Source organism: Paramormyrops kingsleyae, chromosome 24, assembly GCF_048594095.1.
Source record: "Paramormyrops kingsleyae isolate MSU_618 chromosome 24, PKINGS_0.4, whole genome shotgun sequence".
In the NCBI taxonomy this organism is placed as follows: domain Eukaryota; kingdom Metazoa; phylum Chordata; class Actinopteri; order Osteoglossiformes; family Mormyridae; genus Paramormyrops; species Paramormyrops kingsleyae.
In genome coordinates, this window is record NC_132820.1 from 9607993 (window position 1) to 9625971 (window position 17979).

At 46.0% G+C, this 17979-nt stretch overlaps 1 protein-coding gene across 4 annotated transcripts in view; it reads left to right on the plus strand.

The window, feature by feature from the left end:
• Positions 1 to 17979, plus strand: part of sgcd (sarcoglycan, delta (dystrophin-associated glycoprotein)) — a 130868-nt gene that overhangs the window by 69127 nt on the left and 43762 nt on the right. For 2 of the 4 annotated variants that reach the window (XM_023844965.2, XM_023844967.2), the window contains exon 2: positions 11373 to 11558. In XM_023844965.2, the coding sequence (XP_023700733.1) occupies positions 11373 to 11558 (186 nt within the window). Of the gene's footprint in view, positions 1 to 4000; positions 4389 to 4809; positions 4951 to 11372; positions 11559 to 17979 lie in introns of those variants that run through there. The other 2 variants (XM_023844964.2, XM_023844966.2) reach the window with 2 other exon arrangements.

Below are 17979 nucleotides of genomic sequence, written 5' to 3' on the forward strand. Positions count from 1 at the left end.
CCCCCCCCACCCCCCCTCGCCCCACCAGCAACCCGTATCCCAGGAGGCTTGACCTGGATACCGAATTTAAATTTTCAGTGGACGACTGTGCACGGGGATGGTGCCGAAGTTTGACAGAGGCGATGAGACGCTTGTGAACGGACAATGCGCACAAGCGCGCTGTTTCCCTAGGAGAGCGACTGTCGCCAAGGCACCGGCGAACACGTTCATAGCAACCTGGTGCGATATGTGTGCATCAAACGGGGGGAAAAAATAAAAAGAGTTCAAACAGCAGAGTCGCAGATGGTGCTATTTTCAAAGTGTCTGAAAATATCTCCAGGAAACCCAACAACGACTACCATGATTATATGACTTTAAGGCTGAGCTACTTTTTTTTTTCCCCAGTCGGAAAAACACGTTCAGTTACTCAGTTCAATTTATATTCATAATACTGCTAAATTTCTTTTAATACCCTGCACAAGCGCCAAAACACACAGACTCAGAGCCAGCACTGTTGCATTTGAGTTGTATCACAATGACACGCACCGTTAACACCCAAATGTGTTGCATTTTTTTTTAAACCACTAGCTTTGCTTAATACGTAAACACACTCTGGGTGTCGAACCTGCAGTAAAGACCAAACCACTGCCCAGGCACTGCATCACCATGCTGCCTCCGCAACTACTAAAGACGGACCCCATTTATTTAACATTTACTGCAGTGACTGTTGGTGGCCTCCAGGGGGCCCTCATGCAAGTGCGTGGTTCGAGCGCTGGTAAACACCACTGCTGGGTCCTTGTCAGATAAGGCTGAAAGAACTACATCTGCATCTCGCAAGAACTTAACCTCTGTCCTTAAATAGCAGATACCCTTCCAGGCAAGGCAGTAACTTAATATTCTGTCCAAAAATCGCAAACTGCAGGGTAGGTTAGATGCACCGACGCTGGATGTTGACACCCACTCTAAGCGACCTTAACTTACCATATGCGGTCATGTCTCTTTACACACCCATACAGGGAACCTATTAGCATGTAGTAGTGACCAAACCGCCCTGTATTCCAGAAGCATCCCCCACAGAATGTGTGGAGAGCTGGAAGAAACATTTTGAGGTGCTCCTTAATGTAGCGTCTGTGCCCTCTCAGCAGGGGGCAGTGTTGAGAACGGCAGGGGTATCAGAGTCGATCAGTGGGGCTGAAGTTGCTATGGTGATCTTATGTTCCTGTGGAGGAAATCTGCAGGGGGAGATGAAATCAGAGGGTAGGGTACCTCTGGACTGGCAAACAGGGGCAGTGGTTCCTATTTTTAAAAATGGGGAGCAGAAGGTGTTTTTCAAATTTAGGGGGATTACTTTTCAGCTTGCATGGAAAATCTTATACCAAAGTACAGGAGGAACAATGACATAAAAAACGATGAATCGCTGATCAAAGTACGCATTTTAAGAAATAAATTATTTTTAAAATTCAAAGAAAATTTCAATTAAATATACTCTGCAAATAATTTTATTTTTTGTTAAGCTGTGGATCTATGCAGTTTGCAGTGGTTCATCATTATTACTGCTTCGAACCACCAGGGGGTGTGGTGGTTAAGGATCTGTCAGAATTTTTAAAAATCTGGCTCAAACTTGATATGGGGACTGGCTTTTGGGGCGTAATTGGAGTTAATTCTGCCAACGAATCCACAGGATTATAAGCATCACACCGGACCAAGCAGAGAGACTGTGGATAAAGGAACCAAGTAAAGTTCTTCAAAGGGAGACAGACTATCAGACAGCCCTCCTAAGGCCAGGGAAGCTAAAGAAATCTCCACTTAAGATCCATTCAGGCGCTTAGCAGAGTGTTGGAGGAAGGGGGCGACTTTTCTTTGCAACGGGCCTCTTTATGACTCATTGTAACACTAACAAACTCACAGGATGAGGGACTTGAGGCAGAATAGTGTCTTGCAGGTTGCACTGACAGGGCCAGACTGCACTAAGCATTACCGTATTACCTCTAATTTACAGGCATTCACTTTCGTGCAGACGTGAGCATCCAGACCTTCTGTAGGTACTGAATGCAGGCCATACTCACAGACACAAGTCGCTGAGGTCATTATGACCGCTGAGATGATGGCTACTCTGGCAAAGGCACCTTCACTAACCAGATACATGCACTTATCTCCCACAGAGAAATAAAACAGTTTGCAAAGAACATTAGGCCTTAACTGTCCACTGGCATCTGTGTCTGTTGGGAGCAGAGGGGAGTATGATTGCCGCTTTGGTGATTCTCCAGTCCGATTAAAGCACTCAGCAGCACGGGAGAATCCTGGGACTTATTTGGCGTCAAAATAATAACGACAGAGATAGATAATCGCACGCTTGTGCACCTTTTCATGCATGGACAGATAGCACTGTCTCATCCGGAGTTTTGCTAGCCGATAATTGCTAGCTGTACATGCGGGATATTTTCTGTAAGGAACAAACTGGCGAGTTTGACAACAGACAGTTTTTCCTTCGTTAATTTCGTTAATGTTAATTGAAGGTGGCACTAATTAGATCTCCCCCACCCTCTTTGCTCTGATGCATTGGTCCGCCTCATGTGGACGGGCCCCTGGGGGGCCCCAGACCCGTTAGCCCATCTGCATCTATGTAAGCCAGCATTACCCACTCCCAGACGAGGCTCTGCCTCGGATGCCGGTGCCCGCTCGTGTGGAAAGAGGCCGACATTCTGTTTAGCCCCGGATTTCCGTGAGGAAAAAACAGGCTTCGTTTTTTTTTCCTGGGGTGATTCTAAGATTTTTTTAAAGTGGGGGGCATAAAAGGAGCCATAATCCATGCAGAGGGACCAACCTTCTCATTAGCCAATGATATGTTTTTTATTCGGTGAGTGACAGGGGAGGGAGCTCACCGAGAGCCAATCAGATTTCAGCCCCCTGTGGCCCCGCCTCTTTGTACACCCCTGACCATGTGACCTGTTGGGTCAACTCTGGTTTTGTTTTTCTTTGTGTTTTGTCCTAGAGGGCTTCCTGACACCAGCTGTCCTGGGGAGCACATGCTGCCCCCTAGCTTTCTGGGTCCGCTGTACTATGGCTGTGGAAGCCATTCCTTCCCTGCTGCCCCTGGTTCAGTGTCCAGACAAATTTAGGGAGCCCCTCTTGGTTTTTTCCATGGCTTAGATGATGGATTACCTCTGTTGATTACTTTACTTGTCCTGTGTCCTCCAAGCATATGGGGGCACTGTGAGATTCTTGAACAGCCCTAAGTAAAGAGGTAGGCCCTTGAGTTTCAGTCAGGCGTCACTTAGTAAAACATGCTGCCCCCCCCGAGAATCATCCCTTGGCCTGACGCTGTCTGGTGTTCAGGACTAGACTGAGACTCTCATGGCTCTACCTGCCTCAACAACATAATGCGGGATCAAGCTAGAACTTGACAGTGGAACAATAAATAAGATAAAAATGTCTTTGGTCCCGGGGAGGGTGAAATTCTTTGTCCAGTAGCACAGTAGAGCTAAAGACAGCAAAGGATTATTTAGGTAGGATTACATACAACAAAGAATAACATAGTAGCCAATAAATATGAAAAAAAGCAATAAAATTTCATTTGAACAAACCATGTTGTGCAAATGGCATATTGTTCATGTCCATTTATAATAAATGTGCCTTTAGATAAGGCAGCGTCAGACATTCAGTGGGTAAGTTGGAGCACTTGTAGCACCCCCTAGTGAATATTTGTCCCTGATTTTCTTCATGCGAAGACTCATTATAGGACGCGTTTGACTTTACCAATGATGGCGCCACACAGAGGACGTAGTCAGCATTTTCCACGGCGTCCGAAGGCCGAGTATGATGGATTCACCAAACGGCACGCTCTGGTGTTTTTTTTTTTTTTTTTGTAGAACAACGGCGGCCATTATTCATCAGGCACGCCGACGAAGAAAAAGGCCTCTGTATCGCGGAGGCACTGCTGGTATTTCCTGCCTCCTCACGCCGAGCGGTAGCAGGACAATGAGATGGGGGGAGGTGGTCTTGGAGGGGTGGGGTGGGGGGGGGGGGTCGGCGCTGAAAAGCATGAGAGGTCGCTGAGAAATTGGATCCCCTGCCTCTTTAAACTGCCACATGTGTTTTCAGTCTAAATCTGGCCGCTGACCAGCAGCAGTAACCCAGTAGCAGGGGGGCGGTGAAATCCATTCACGCAGTGGCGTGGCTCCGAGCCGCCGAGGAGGGAAGGGACCCTGAGAGGCGTCCAGGAAATTTTTCTCGGGCCTGGGCAGGGACTTGGCGCGGAGTCTGCCGCTGGAAAACCTGACGGGGAGCTTTCAGGAGCCAGACCAGGGGCCTCATGAATCTCTCTGACAGAAGATCGGGATCAGTCTATCAGCCCGACACGTCCTGATTAGCTACCGCGCTACCGTGGCCACATCATGAGGGGGAGAACGGTAAGAACCGTCACCGGAGTTTGTTTCCTGGGTCGTGCTGGGAGCACGTGTGGGTCAAAGGAACAACGAAGAGAAGTAAGGAAGAGTTTGAAAGACCGTACATCTCGTGGTGCAGTTTTCAGGGTTGGAAGGGACTTATATGGCCAACAGAAGTGTCAAAGCCAGTGGAGTTTCACGCGAGGTGTTTCACTCAAAGGGAATCTAACTTCCAAGAGCACATGTAGCTGTTTTGTGATGTCAAAGCTTTCTTTGCTGAACAGTTTTCTCCCCCCCCCACCCACCCATGCTAAGATTTGACTTTGGAGTGTGATGCTGAGATTTTTCTGAAGACTTTCCACAGAAGTCGAAACAGAGGGGATGTTCACGGGCACTTCCGCGTCCCCGATTTCCACACGGTGGCCAGCCGCTCCTCTCCTTGCCCCCCTCGTATCTCCACTCGCATTTGGTTTCGCTTATTGCATGTTACTATAAATAAGCGACTGTGACGTATTTGGCGTGAGTGTGTCTCCGAGAGAGTCGCTGCTGGAGAAGCTTCGCCGTACAGACCTCCTTCGGGGAGGAGGTAACCTCGGGGCGCCCTGGGGGGGGGGGAGCTTACCCTTCTGGATTAGTGGACATTATTGTTTGTTTACCGTGAGCCTTCCATGAGATGTCACGAAGAACGGCTGCTGAAGATTCAGGGAGAGTTTGTTTTGATCCTGAACCGACATCTGGTTTTTTAGCGGGTAGAAGACGCTGTTCCTGTTTCTGCTCCGCATTTACACACACAAAGCATTCCAGTTTTTTCCAGATTGTTTCCAAGTGTTCAGACTGAGCTTTCTGTTTTAAGGTAGTCTGTGGTTTCAAAGATGGCGTTTCTGATCGCTGTCTGAACGGTTACGGTTTTGTTGTCGTCGGGAGCTGAATAATGTCGAATATACAGTAATACTCGGGGAGAAGCATTTGAATTGTATAGTTTGAGATTTTCTTAGTAGTTTGAGGACGGGGTTGGCTGGTGGGAGTTAGGAGTATGATATTTGCATGCCTGTGTGGAAGACTGTGCATGCCATTGGCGGGGGGGGGGGGGTGAGGGGTGGGGTATTACAACAGTCCTAAACTTACCCTACCAGTATGTTTCTGGGGCCACATTCAAAAAGACATTTCGGAGCCTCTTCAACTGCCCCTATTTAATGTAGTGATGGTTTGAGGCCAACAGGGGGCCCCCACACAAATGTGTGGTTTGCGTGGTGATAAATCAAGTGTGGGGCAGATCTGATCGCTTGCCGATCCAACAGAGGATCCCTTGTACGATCTGTACCACGCACAGCTTCCGGAGAATACCTAGCAGAGTATGAGTTAAGGCTCGCATGTCTCTGTGGACGAACGTTCATTCTTGAAAATACTGCGTGTAAGTTCTGGCCTACAGAGGAGGAGACACAGAGAGTTCTGAGTGCAAGGAGTAATGATGGACGTATTGGGAGATTCAGTGCAAGTGAGAGGGAGGGACACTTGAATGCAGGGGCAATTCTAGGATTTTTTAAGGTGGAGGGCATAAGAGGGGCCATAATTTAGACAAAGGGGCCAACCTAATCATTAGCCAATCACGTGCGTTGAATCAATGAGTGACAGGGGAATGAGCACTCTGGGAACCAATCAGCTTCAAGCCAGGCCCAGTGCCCCTGTGGGTCGCCCCCATATACGTCCCTGTTTAAAAGACAGGACACGCTCTTCAAGGTCGAATTAGGGCTGCGTGCTGTGAATCCACACGGGCGTAACTACATGCAGATATGGAGGCCCGTTTTTCATGGCCCGTTCACGTTTTGCCACTTAGAAAAAAAAACTTTCTCTCGATAAATTCCTTTTTGTTACATAACCAAAACAAACCGCGCATTTGCAGCGAAAACATGAGAGGAGAATAAAAGGCGCGGAGATCGTCTGGAGAAGAAAAGCGGCGCGGGCGCCACGGCGGAACGACACGATTGTTTTGATGAGCACGAATTCTTCTCGGGGGCCTCGAATGACCCCACCGGCCCGCCCGGTTATCCGAGCGCGCTGCACGTGTGCAATAACGACGCTTAATGAAGTCATAATTAACTGAAAACATCCTGAGAGCTATAAGTAAATTAAATGGGGACAGGGGGGGACGACTAGCCAGACCCCGGCGTCTAAATATCCCTGTAAACAAAGCATCCTAATAAATCAAAGGTTTATCACGTCACAGGATGCCGGCAAGCTCCATGACCTGATAGCTAAAGGAAAGGTATTGTTAAAACAGCACGTTAAGACCGACATGCCGAAAAGATCCCAATCTAATTCCTAACAAATCCACCTTGTTCCGAACTCGTCACATTCCCAGCTATTCTCGTGTAGACCCAGTTACTGAACTTACACGGCGATGTCTTAAAGTTTGGCACGCTATCGCCGCTGTGATTCAGGTGACCCCTTCAACCTGAAACTTGTTAATATTTATCTCTCCTGTTTCCTGTTTTTTTAAATATTTTTTATCATGGTTTTATTTGTGTGTTTTGCTTTGTACCTGTGTGAATCCCCGGACCTGATGCGTATCTGTCTGACCCGACCCCGCGGAAACACTGTTGTTTTCTTGCAGAAATGTTTTATTTATCGTTCATGACCACCCCCTCCACCCCACCAAAAAGCAGGATTCATCAGGCCCTTTGCCAAAATCCTCCTGCCTCCAGATCCCCCTTCCCCCCCCCCTCACCGGCTACGCAGCCTATCCCGCACAACCATACACACGCCCAGATTTGTTTTACGTTACGGGCCTTGCTCAGGGGTTCAAACCCCTCCTAGATCGAAACCCCCTCAAACTAAATCCCTTCTGGTGCTTCTATCGTCATACCTGCGTGATCCTGTTTGGGAGACACGAGGTGAAGATTGTGTGACTCAGTGTCGCCATTAAACAAATAAATATGAATAAACGTAGCAAAGAAGAGGAAATCCTTGCTCTGGCTCTCCTGAGGGCGTTTAACAGCCCCAAACATGTGCTGTTTGATCATTTATTTAGGAACATTTTCTTTTGCTCGCATGCTTAAGTGACATGTTATATAAACCAAAGCAAAAGAGAAACGTAGATCTGGGTTGTTTCCTTTAAATCGCATTTTCAGCATGGATTTGTGTGGGGGGAAAAAAACGGATCATGAGCATTAACGAGCAGCAGGCCTGTGGGGAAAAGGAGTTTCCAGAATTTTCTGGACACTTTCCATAGGCAAATTAGGTCTGACAGGAAGTACTCGGAAGAGTTCAAAGGTCGCGGAATGAAATGGTTGGAAGAGGCGCACGGGCGCTCTGAAGATATTCCCATTACTGGGCGGGCTCTGACGCGGTCATAAAAAGAGCTAAAGTCAGAGAAAGGCAAAGCCATAAAAATGCTAAAGCAGCTTTATCAACCAGCGCTCCATATAAAGATTAGGCAGAGCCGGACGGACGCTGGCTGTATATCCCGAAATGAGATGTTTCTGCCAGGACTGGAAGCCACATCCATGACTCCTTATAAGGAAATAGCGTATTCTTCCTAGTATTTATACCCGCATTTATTCTGCTCGTAAGTGGAGCTCAGTAAATGGCAAAATATAATTTATACCGTTATATAACTATAAAATGCTACTCTACGGATGTTAATACTTCTTCATGAAGCAGCTGCCGCTATAGTGTATTGTACGTAATTAATAATTGATCTGGATGTTCCTACTTAAAACCACGTTATGTCCCCTTTCTGCATTATGTCACACTTTTATTAGAATATCCATGACAAACGGATTTCAGGGGGAGGTTAAGGGTTCACTACTGTGAACATGAAAATTTAATAATGAATGCGTTAGCTGGATATAGTTGCCGGGGGGGGGCACGACATATCTATGCTGCTTTTTTGGCCCCTTGTAACCAAGGTGACACACATTTTTTAATTTGTAAATGATACTATGCTTTGCTGTCCATCTACAGTAGTGCAGGTTCGCTGCAGTGCTTCTTTTTGTATATAGTATTTTGCTCTTTTTAAAAACATATAGAGGTGAAAGTGAAGCTTGGGACCTGAATGTGAGGTAGAGTCATTAATCCGGCACCCCTGGCGTATTTCTGGGGGGGGGGGGTAAGAGCCTTGCTCAAGGGCCCAACAGAGATGAGACTTTTCTGTCAAGGACGGGATTCAAACCAGCATCCATCTGATGACAGGATGACAGGCACAAAGGCCATACCCGCTGAGCCTCACACCAGCCGTTCCTCGTCAGAGAAGGCCGTGACGCCCGAGTCCCTACAGCGTAAAACGGGGACTCTTTTTCACCTCTGAGTCGTTCGGAGAGCTCTGCTACGAAGCTCCGCTCGTCACCGGTGGCCTCCTGAGACAGTGTCCATGATGTGTAATTAATCACCTTAAACTTAAGGGGGCGCTTTGTCGGGAGAGACGAGGCGCAAACACCATCATCCGGCGCGATGAAAATGAAAGACATTTAGGTATAAACCGTCTCGTAGTATGAACATATCTAAGGATTAACAAGCACTCTTACGTTTCCTTACATTACAATGTAGTGTTTTATAAGGAATATTATTAAAATGGACTTAGAGTGTGACTTACAGTGGCACATCCTGGGATATCCCCTGCCTTGTTTCTGAGATCAAGGTGGATAGTTCATGTCCAGAAAGTAAAAATCCATACCAAAGTTTTGCTTCAACCAATCAGTTGAGTACTCGGTGACTGTGACTCTTCATACTTACCTACTTGGTTGAAACAAAATCTTGGTCTGGAATTTTTGCTTTCTGGACCTGAACTGTCCACCTCTGAGGCTCTGGTCTCCTACAACCCTGCATAGGACAACCAGGTATGGAGAATGGATGAATGAACCAATGAGTGAATGAATGAAAATGGACTTATCCTAGGTCTAACCCAAAAATGAAACTTTAACTTTTTGATATTACTTAGTGGACGGCTTAGTATGCAAACTAGCATGCTCAGCGTGAAATCTTCAAATCACCCTGGCCTTTGGTAAAATCGAAATATCCTGCTCGGTGCCTGATATCTGTTGCCATAGGAACTTAAGTAGCTTAATGCATCTCTGTTAAAAGTATGCCAAAGTATTATACAAGTATTAAGAAGGAAATATTAATGCCGTCATAATATTGCATAACAGTTAACCCTAACCAGTGTCACTGAAGTTCATTTTACTTGGTTTCATTCTGGTTTTTTTTTCCAGATGTCTGTCGCCTTTAAATAAGGGTAACTATTTTTTTCCCATGTGTAGAGCTGATCAAATTACATTACTTGACTTCCAAAGGCCCAATTTAAATTCACCCATGGGCTCTTCATCACTATTCCCTTTCGCAGTTCCCGTTCTTCCGCTCAGAATCGAATGCGGACGTCACCGCAGGGGGCAACGGCGGTCATTTTCTGAAACCGTCTCTTTTCACGTCTCAATTTGGTGCAACAAAATAGGGGGAAATTCTGACAAAGAGATTTTATGTTCGAGAGACCTTCAACAGTGCTTGAGCAACATCCGGGATAGAAGGTGTTTGTACAATCGGATGAGTGGCATTCTTGCATGATGAATTCTTGAACAGACTACGGAAAGGTCATGCATTTGGACGACCTCCAAGTCTCCATGTGATCTCTGCCTGTTTGTCCTGATTTATCGAAACAAAATGCACCTGCGGCCCGTAAAAACAGAAAAATGCAGGAGATGGGTGAATTTCGTTAGAAATGTGGCAGATCGCTGTATATTTCTGCTGGTGTTCTCGCTCACCGGCATCTCTTCCAAGGTGACTCACGACAGATTCCTATTCGGAAACGTAGAGCAAATACCGCTTGTGATGTTCCGTTAGCTCCTCCCATTGTCACGTGACGCACAATAGAGGGGGTCTTTGAGTAAGACTTCATCTGCAAGCGCCCTGCAGGCCTAATATTGATCCTTCTGGTTTCTATAGAGAGCGACTGTCACTGGAGTCACTTTCATTAACTGATTCTGTGCACTGCAGCAACGTTTGCCCCATTGACCGCTTATGGATTCCTGGCATGTGATTTTCAGGGAACCGGGGGGGGGAGGGGGGGATTGAGGGGGCGGGGGGGAGGGGCTGAGCTTTGACCTCCTTATTTTTGCCACCTTTGCAGGTGCTATGCCAAAAATCCCCCTTTTAATAAACGCCCTCTCTTGGAAGGACATGGAGGTGACGCATTGGCAGGGATGAGGTTTTGGCAGGTGTTTTGGCTGTGAAATGCATGAGCGCGTGTTTTGTTTTGCATTTTCGACCAAGCTGTTTAAATAATAACTTATCCAGGGTGCCGACGTGGGAAACGGCTAACGGACGGTCCTTCCCATAACGGGTCTGTTACATAAACAAATGCACACACAGTTCTGGTGTCAGGAATTTTCCCGGAGATGCAGGGGATTGGATTTCCCGGGATGTGTGCAAGCTCCTAGCCACATGGATTCGGTGCCAGGAAGCTCAGGGGGTCTGACGAGGCTACCACCTAAACGAACACGCCATCCCGCAATTATTTCACATTGTTAATAAGTACAGCAATCACAAGACTCTTCATTAGCGCAAGAGTGCGTAACATGTTTTTCTGTGTTTGTTTTCACGCCCGATTTGTTATTCCGAGGATTTAAAGGGATAAAACATATAATTTTGCATAATTATGTAGTTTCGTTTTCAATTGACGCCAATCGCATAGCCCAGCTATCTGATTCAGGCAGAAGCCAGCCACTCAAGCCGCCATAGATTGCAAATTGCATTTTGTGTTTGAGTTATTGGGCTATTATTGCGTTGCCTGAAGTGTACGATGCATTTCCCTATTTTTTAACGGACAATTAGAATCATCGTTAATGGAGGCAATCAGGACATCGATGGGACGGAAAGTGGGTAATGGGGATCCTGGGCAGTTTATGAGACGGTGAATCAATTTCATTTCAGTCAAATCGCCGCATCCGACGTCGTTCTGCCTCTGTGAGGCATTTTCCGACCTCCCAATCTCACTCCGGGTTTCCCTGTCTGTTCCAGATGAGCCAAGAGCAGTGCCCTCACAGGAATGACGTGCAGAGCTCCGAGAAACCGCGCTTGTACAAGGTGGGCATCTACGGCTGGCGGAAGCGATGCCTCTACTTTTTCGTCCTGCTCCTGATGATCCTTATCCTGGTCAACCTTGCGTTGACCATCTGGATCCTGAAGGTCATGAATTTCACCATAGTAAGTACCGTCCCACTGCATTTCTACTCCGGCTCTGCCCAGTGAGGTGCCAAGCGGGGGGGGGCACCCATGGGAGAGTGGAGAAAGAGGAAGACGTGTAGGGATCCAGACACTAGGGGGCGCCCTGGCTCTGGGAAAAAGGAATGATTGCCAGCCTGTCTTGACTCAGTAAATTTCATTCTCAGCCCCCTCAGCAAATGTAATTTGACCATGGATTCAGATTCAAATTTTGCGTAGACCCCATTCACTCAAATTTTTCAGGGGCCTCGCCATGTCTTTGTGTGGCCCCAGCTGAATACCTGGTCCCCTGGTGCTGCCGCCAATTACTCCATGATTCTCGTGACTCGAACGTTTGATCCTCCACCAATGGTGTGAATGCTTTCCATCGCAGCCTCAGTGTGGTATCTATAATTTATTCGGCGAGCATAATAGATGGGGCAGTAAAATATATTCACATATTCAGGCTTGACCATTCTGGATATGATCATTTAAATCCAGTGAGTAACTTTTTAGAGGTCCAGCAATATTTACAATTCACTTAGAATACCTCCCGTAAAGTAAAAATTCCTCATGTGCCACATCCAATCAGAGCGTGTTGTTAAACCTGAATGGCAAGACTTGCTCTGTATCACTGATGCCTCTTAAAGCAAAGCACTTCCATTTCAGTGTTATCCCATCATTACGGGCGTAATGCGTGATGGCAGCCTCACGGTGTTAATCTGAAACGTTTTACATGTGACCAATCAGCACACAGATTGAAGAAAGCTGCAGGTCTGGGCACCTGTTAGTATTGTGCTAAGGCGTTAGCATTCAAGTCGTACTCCAATGTGATTTCTTTAGGCATTCGCTGCACCTCTGATGATGCAGATAGCAGGGGAAAATGCGAATTATCTCTTGAATAAAACATGGTAGAAAGGCATTTATGCCTGAGAGCCAGGTCTGACATAGAAATAAAAATTAATTAGATAGAGTAGAGCCTGATTTATGGTTTGTCTAGGTCCTGCCCCAAAACCCTTATATTCGCACAATTGTTTGGAATGAATTTAATGTTCTTGTTTGTTAATGAATTTGAGTAGATAAATTTCATTTGTCAAACCTATACAGGTAGGGGGGAGATGAGACTCCCTGATGCAGGTCTTCCTGGATGCCTGGACTGCAAGCAGCCAGCATATTAATCACATGGATTTTACTGATATGGAAAAATGTGCCGCGTGCAATTTCTTGGGGGCAAACTGACTCGTCGACAACAATCGTTCGAACTTGAACAACAATTTTAAACTAAATTTAACAATTTTTTTTTTTTTTTTTTAAAGCGCTGAACCAATGTGAGTTTTTATTCTGCTAAAGATTCAAAATATGCACCTAGATTCGGGGACCACAATGTTCCACTCGTTGCGCTTGTTTGACTGATATTCTGTTTGGGAAAAAAAAACATCCGTTACCCTCATTCTATAGCATCTCTCTGTTTGTTTGGCTCCTAAGCAGATCCTGCCCGTCACCCCTGGTCCTGCTTTATGAATCGTTTCTGGGTTTATTCACTATTTATTATGATAATGGCTGTCACAGTGGGCTCGGCGGAGCTGTTAGGTACACGAGGAGTCCCTGGGCTCTTAATAACATTTCAGAATTATTTTAATGATAAAAAGCATTGTATTCATATTCCAATTGCTCATCCTGGACTGGATCGTGGTGCCCCGGAGTCCATCCTGAACAGCACAGGGTACAATTTGGGCAGGATACCAGTCCATCACTGACCGCATACTGCGCACATACACATTACAAGCAGTTAGCCTGACTGCCTGAGTGCCGAGAGGGGAGAGGTGTGTTGCTGAGCAGGCTAGGATGCTGTGCCCATGATTGCAAAGGTTGCAGGTTCAAAGTAGCGGAGTGATTTCACAGTTGGGCCCCTAAGCAAGGCCCTTAAGCCTCAGTTGCTTCAGCGACTGTCCTTTTGTGCTTTGGATGAAAGCATCTGCCAAATGAATACAAATGTCAACCTATGTGAAATAGACGGGCTGTAAGGAAAGGCACCAACTGGCCCATCAACCGAATCCTTTTGTGGGCAGAACCTCTGAGGCCGCTTTGGTGTGGATCAGGGATTCCCCACGGCCGGTGAGGTTAAAACCGCGCAAGTGTGGGCTTCTGGCTCTGAGCCAATCACCCGCATGTCCAGCATTTTGGGGGCGGAGTCACACCACCCCTACCGCTGCCAGGCATGATTTACCAGCGTCCTAAATCTGGCTCTCTGACTGAGCTTGGCTCCACTCCAGGCCACCAGGGCCGCCTGTAGCTGAACCCCTAAAGGGCAACTCGGTAATGGAGTTAGAGCTGGGGATCAGTCCTGCATGGACGTGACACTGCCTTTCCCCCATGCCCGATGACTGGATCAGCCATGAGCCTCCATTCTGTAGCTAAGGCCACATCAGGCACTCAGACAGACGCCTCTTGGGTCCTTCTCTGGGATTACGCCATTTTCAGCTGGTCCCTCACTTCCTGCATTGTTATCCAGGGTCACGAATGTTTCCTGTATACAATGGCCGCTAGGAAAGTGACAGTTGCTGAGATTTTTTTTGTTTGACATTTTTTGTCCGTTTCTGAATTCTGACAGAGGTTCGGGGACGGGGATGGCGGGGGGGGCTCTTCTTTCCTACTTATTTCCTGGCAGCAGGAAAGTGGTGTCACATTTTATTAACCTGTTAGCCTGGTTAATACAGGGGGGGGTTGGAGGATATTGATGGCTGTACCCCCCCCCCACGACACTTTAGAGATGCTGCTGCACAGTTTTTAGCTTAAAAGCTCCTGGCTTTATTAAAATTAAATAAATAAACAAAGAACTGCATTCATTGGTGGCTAGAGAGTATTTGAAATCCTATTTTTTTAAAAAGGTATTAATTATTTTCAAGTGAGTCGCTGTCTTTAAGTGGTGTGCAATTATTGTCCCGTATCATGGGATTGTTGCGCTGATGAAGATGCGTTTCATAAGAACGATGCGAGAAGCTTCCTGCGAAGTTTATGCTTCACATTAATTAAATAATGTTACGGCAGGAGCAGAATTAGGGCATAATTAAGATTTGCTTTACCGAAAAGGTGCAGAAGTCAGATGCATTTGCGCTTTTTAATTAACCGTGTTTACATATCATTAGTACGGTAAAGTGCTCTTTGCTGAACATGTTCACCACAGATCACTTGCTGGAGATAAATAATAAATTTGCATTATCTGGAAAAAATTTTGATGATTCTGTAAGTCTGTATACCCAGAATAACTTCATCGATTACAAACTATGTTAATTAAATATTAAATGACGTGTAAGAGCTGCTGACAATGGGCACACAGGTTTGCACAAAGATAGACGCCTGTCATATATCACAACATAAAAAGCTATCAGGAAACCTGCTCGGGCCCATACAGCCGGAAAAGTGACTCGCTACCATTCTCACAATAATAACGATAACATGGGGCCATCCTGTTTCTGGGGCCACACTGAAAATATTACCACCCTGCCTGCCAGTGTAGTGACTGTTTGTGGCCAGCAGGGGCCCCCCCCAAACCTTGGGAGCCCCAAATTTACATACACTTTTAAATTAGCTCACTTTAAAAATTTGAAGAAAAAAAATCCCAGAGCCAGTTTCTCCTCGATCATTATGCAAAACACAACCGCTGTTTTTAGAATCCAGAATCTGCTGGTGGCTTTTTATCGTAAATGTCTTCCTATTTAGCATTTACTGCTACCGTTTGCTATTTTTTTTAAATGTTTTTTTTAATAAAGAAGAAAACGTTCCTTGGAAGGAAAAATGTATGTATTTACATCAGTATGTCAGGTCACAGCAGCCATGGCGATAATTTAATTCTGGTTAATATATTATTCGGGAAAACAAACAGTACAGTTAGCTAATGATAATGCTATAGTATGTTTGCGTATTAATTAATTTCTGAGGAGGAGATACAAGGCGTTTGTGTTTCATCTGTTTTGTTTTAATGGGAGTGAAATGGGGAGGTTTGGACAGATGTTGGTGACGCCAGTTTGGGGTGGGGGTGGTGGAGGAGGAGTGGGCTCTGGAGGAGGATTTCCAGCTGCCAGGGTCCAGGGAAGGCCAGGCCCTCGCACAGCAGAGCAGTCTGTTATTGTGTCGAAGTTGAAGCCGTATGGGTAACGAGACGTCAAGCCTTAGGCTCCCCGCTAGAGGGAGGCCGGGAATTTGGCCGGTTAGCGTAACGGTAGCCAGCTAGCTGAGTAAGACCTCCAACGCAAACTGAGCAGAGCATCATCGCCTGCCGATATCTGTAGCCGTCCAGCGACGTTCCACAAAGAAAAGATTTTTATTTATTTGCATCCTGAGGTCCGATCCTGGTCTGCATGGGCTAGCAGGATCAGGGAAAAGATGGAGACAATTAGAATCAGACTTGGTGTGAGTTAGAAAAACAAGACGGAAGATGGACGTTTCTTCAGGTCTGGATGTCGGAGAAACATTCAGGGGCAGAGGAAATGGGACGTGCGTCTCGGTCCATGCAGGTTCGCCAAGGTTAGGGAGAAAAATAAAATCAAACATTTACAGTTCTAACCAAACATGGAACTGGTGGAATGAATCAGGACCGGTCATCCTGGTTCTGTTTGCCCATCCCTCTCAACATGCCCCCCCCCCCCCCCCCTTAGTTCCACACCATCTCACGCATATATCTTATTTTTAGCTCCAAATATGGCTTGGTGTTCCTTATAATTTATGCAACATAGGCATATGTCACAAAAATACATACAAATTATATCTATGCATTTATCAGGGCCCTAACACAGGTGCATTCACACATTCCTATTAATCCTAAAAAAAATTAAAGCACCCCCCCCCCAAGCAAATTCAAAGCACTCAGGGGGGGGGGGATTGGTTGTAATTGGACGTGTCCTTTAGTTAGAGTTAATCACCCTACATGACAAGAACTCCCCCCCCCTCACACACACACACTCAGTCAGCACTTACATAAAAGGCACTTTTTCAAATATTCCGCTCATCACACGGGTGGGGGGGGGGGGGCGTCTCTTTTATACAGGGACAGAAGACAGAACTGCGGCACATCCTGCGCTTCCTCGAAATGTGTGTGGGGGAAGGAAAGCGAGCAGGAACAAATGTGGCAGGCCGGACGCTAGGGATTTGCACTTCTGAAAGGACGCCACGGCTCTCTGGGAATCGGAAAGTGAAAGGCGACGGATCGGGTGGGGACAAAGGGGGGGGGGGGGGCATTTTAAAGAGCACACAGTCAAGTCCTCTCTTTGGTCTACAGCAAACTGGGCCTCACACTACGGCCTGGTTTCAAACACTGGTTGAGTCAAAGCAATGAAATCTGTATGCATTAGTCGAGGATTTAGAGACTTTTTTTTCAGGTGGATACAGAGCTAAGCTCATAGAGCAGAGACATGAATATAAATTGTGTAAAAGTCCAGAGGTATAATGGAAGCCATGTAGGACTATCATCTACAGCATCGCAGTAGCGACCGGATTATCGTCAGGGTGGGCGTCGCTGGTAATGGAGTTCCGGAGTTCCGGTCTCCATGGCATTGGAACCTAGCTCATAAGCACAATGGAGCATAATCGTCAATCCAGCAAAATAATTAGTGATGACCACACCTACCTGACCTCATGGCGAAATGTGAAAGGTTTATAACAGGCAGAGTTAAGTGTGTATTGTTTCAGTTTGTATGACATGGGGGTAGTGACACAACCAGCATGTAGGGATTTCTCTGATTGGGCAGCGTTTATAACCTGGGCCCATGCATAATCAGGTAGTGCAGTGGGTTGTAGGGTCAAGACCCAGTAATATCCCTCCATCATCTAGTTAATGGATAGGCATCCAGAAGGGAGTTTCATTATTAATAATTGTATTCTATGTACATATCAAGGTTTGATCCATCTATTCAGCTTCCTTAACTCACCCAGTACAGGAAGACTGTGAATGTGGAGCCTTCCCCAGTAAATGCAGGGCCACCCTAAATACAGAAACAATCAGAAGTGGAAAGTTTAGGTCCGGAAAGGAAAAATCCAGACCAAGATTTACTTTCAACCATCCCGTTGAGCATAAAGAGTCATAGTCACAGAGTACTAAACTGGATGGTTGAAACAAAATCTTGGTCTGGATTTTTATTTTCTGGACCTGAACCATACACTTCTGATGACAATATCTTAATGTTTTTACCAATAAACTTTTTAAAAAGTTTTGAAATTTCAGTTTTATTATTTTACTGCTTTAATGGTATATTAATTATGTGAACTGAATTTAACTGCAGAAATCAAATCATTTTTACCACGCCTAGTCTGACTTTGGTTCAATTACACCATAGATCTTACATGGAGACATTTTCTGTTAATGTTAGGAAGGATGAAAAACAGAGGAGCTTCTGTTTGATTACTTTGTTTATTTAGAATGCAAATAAAA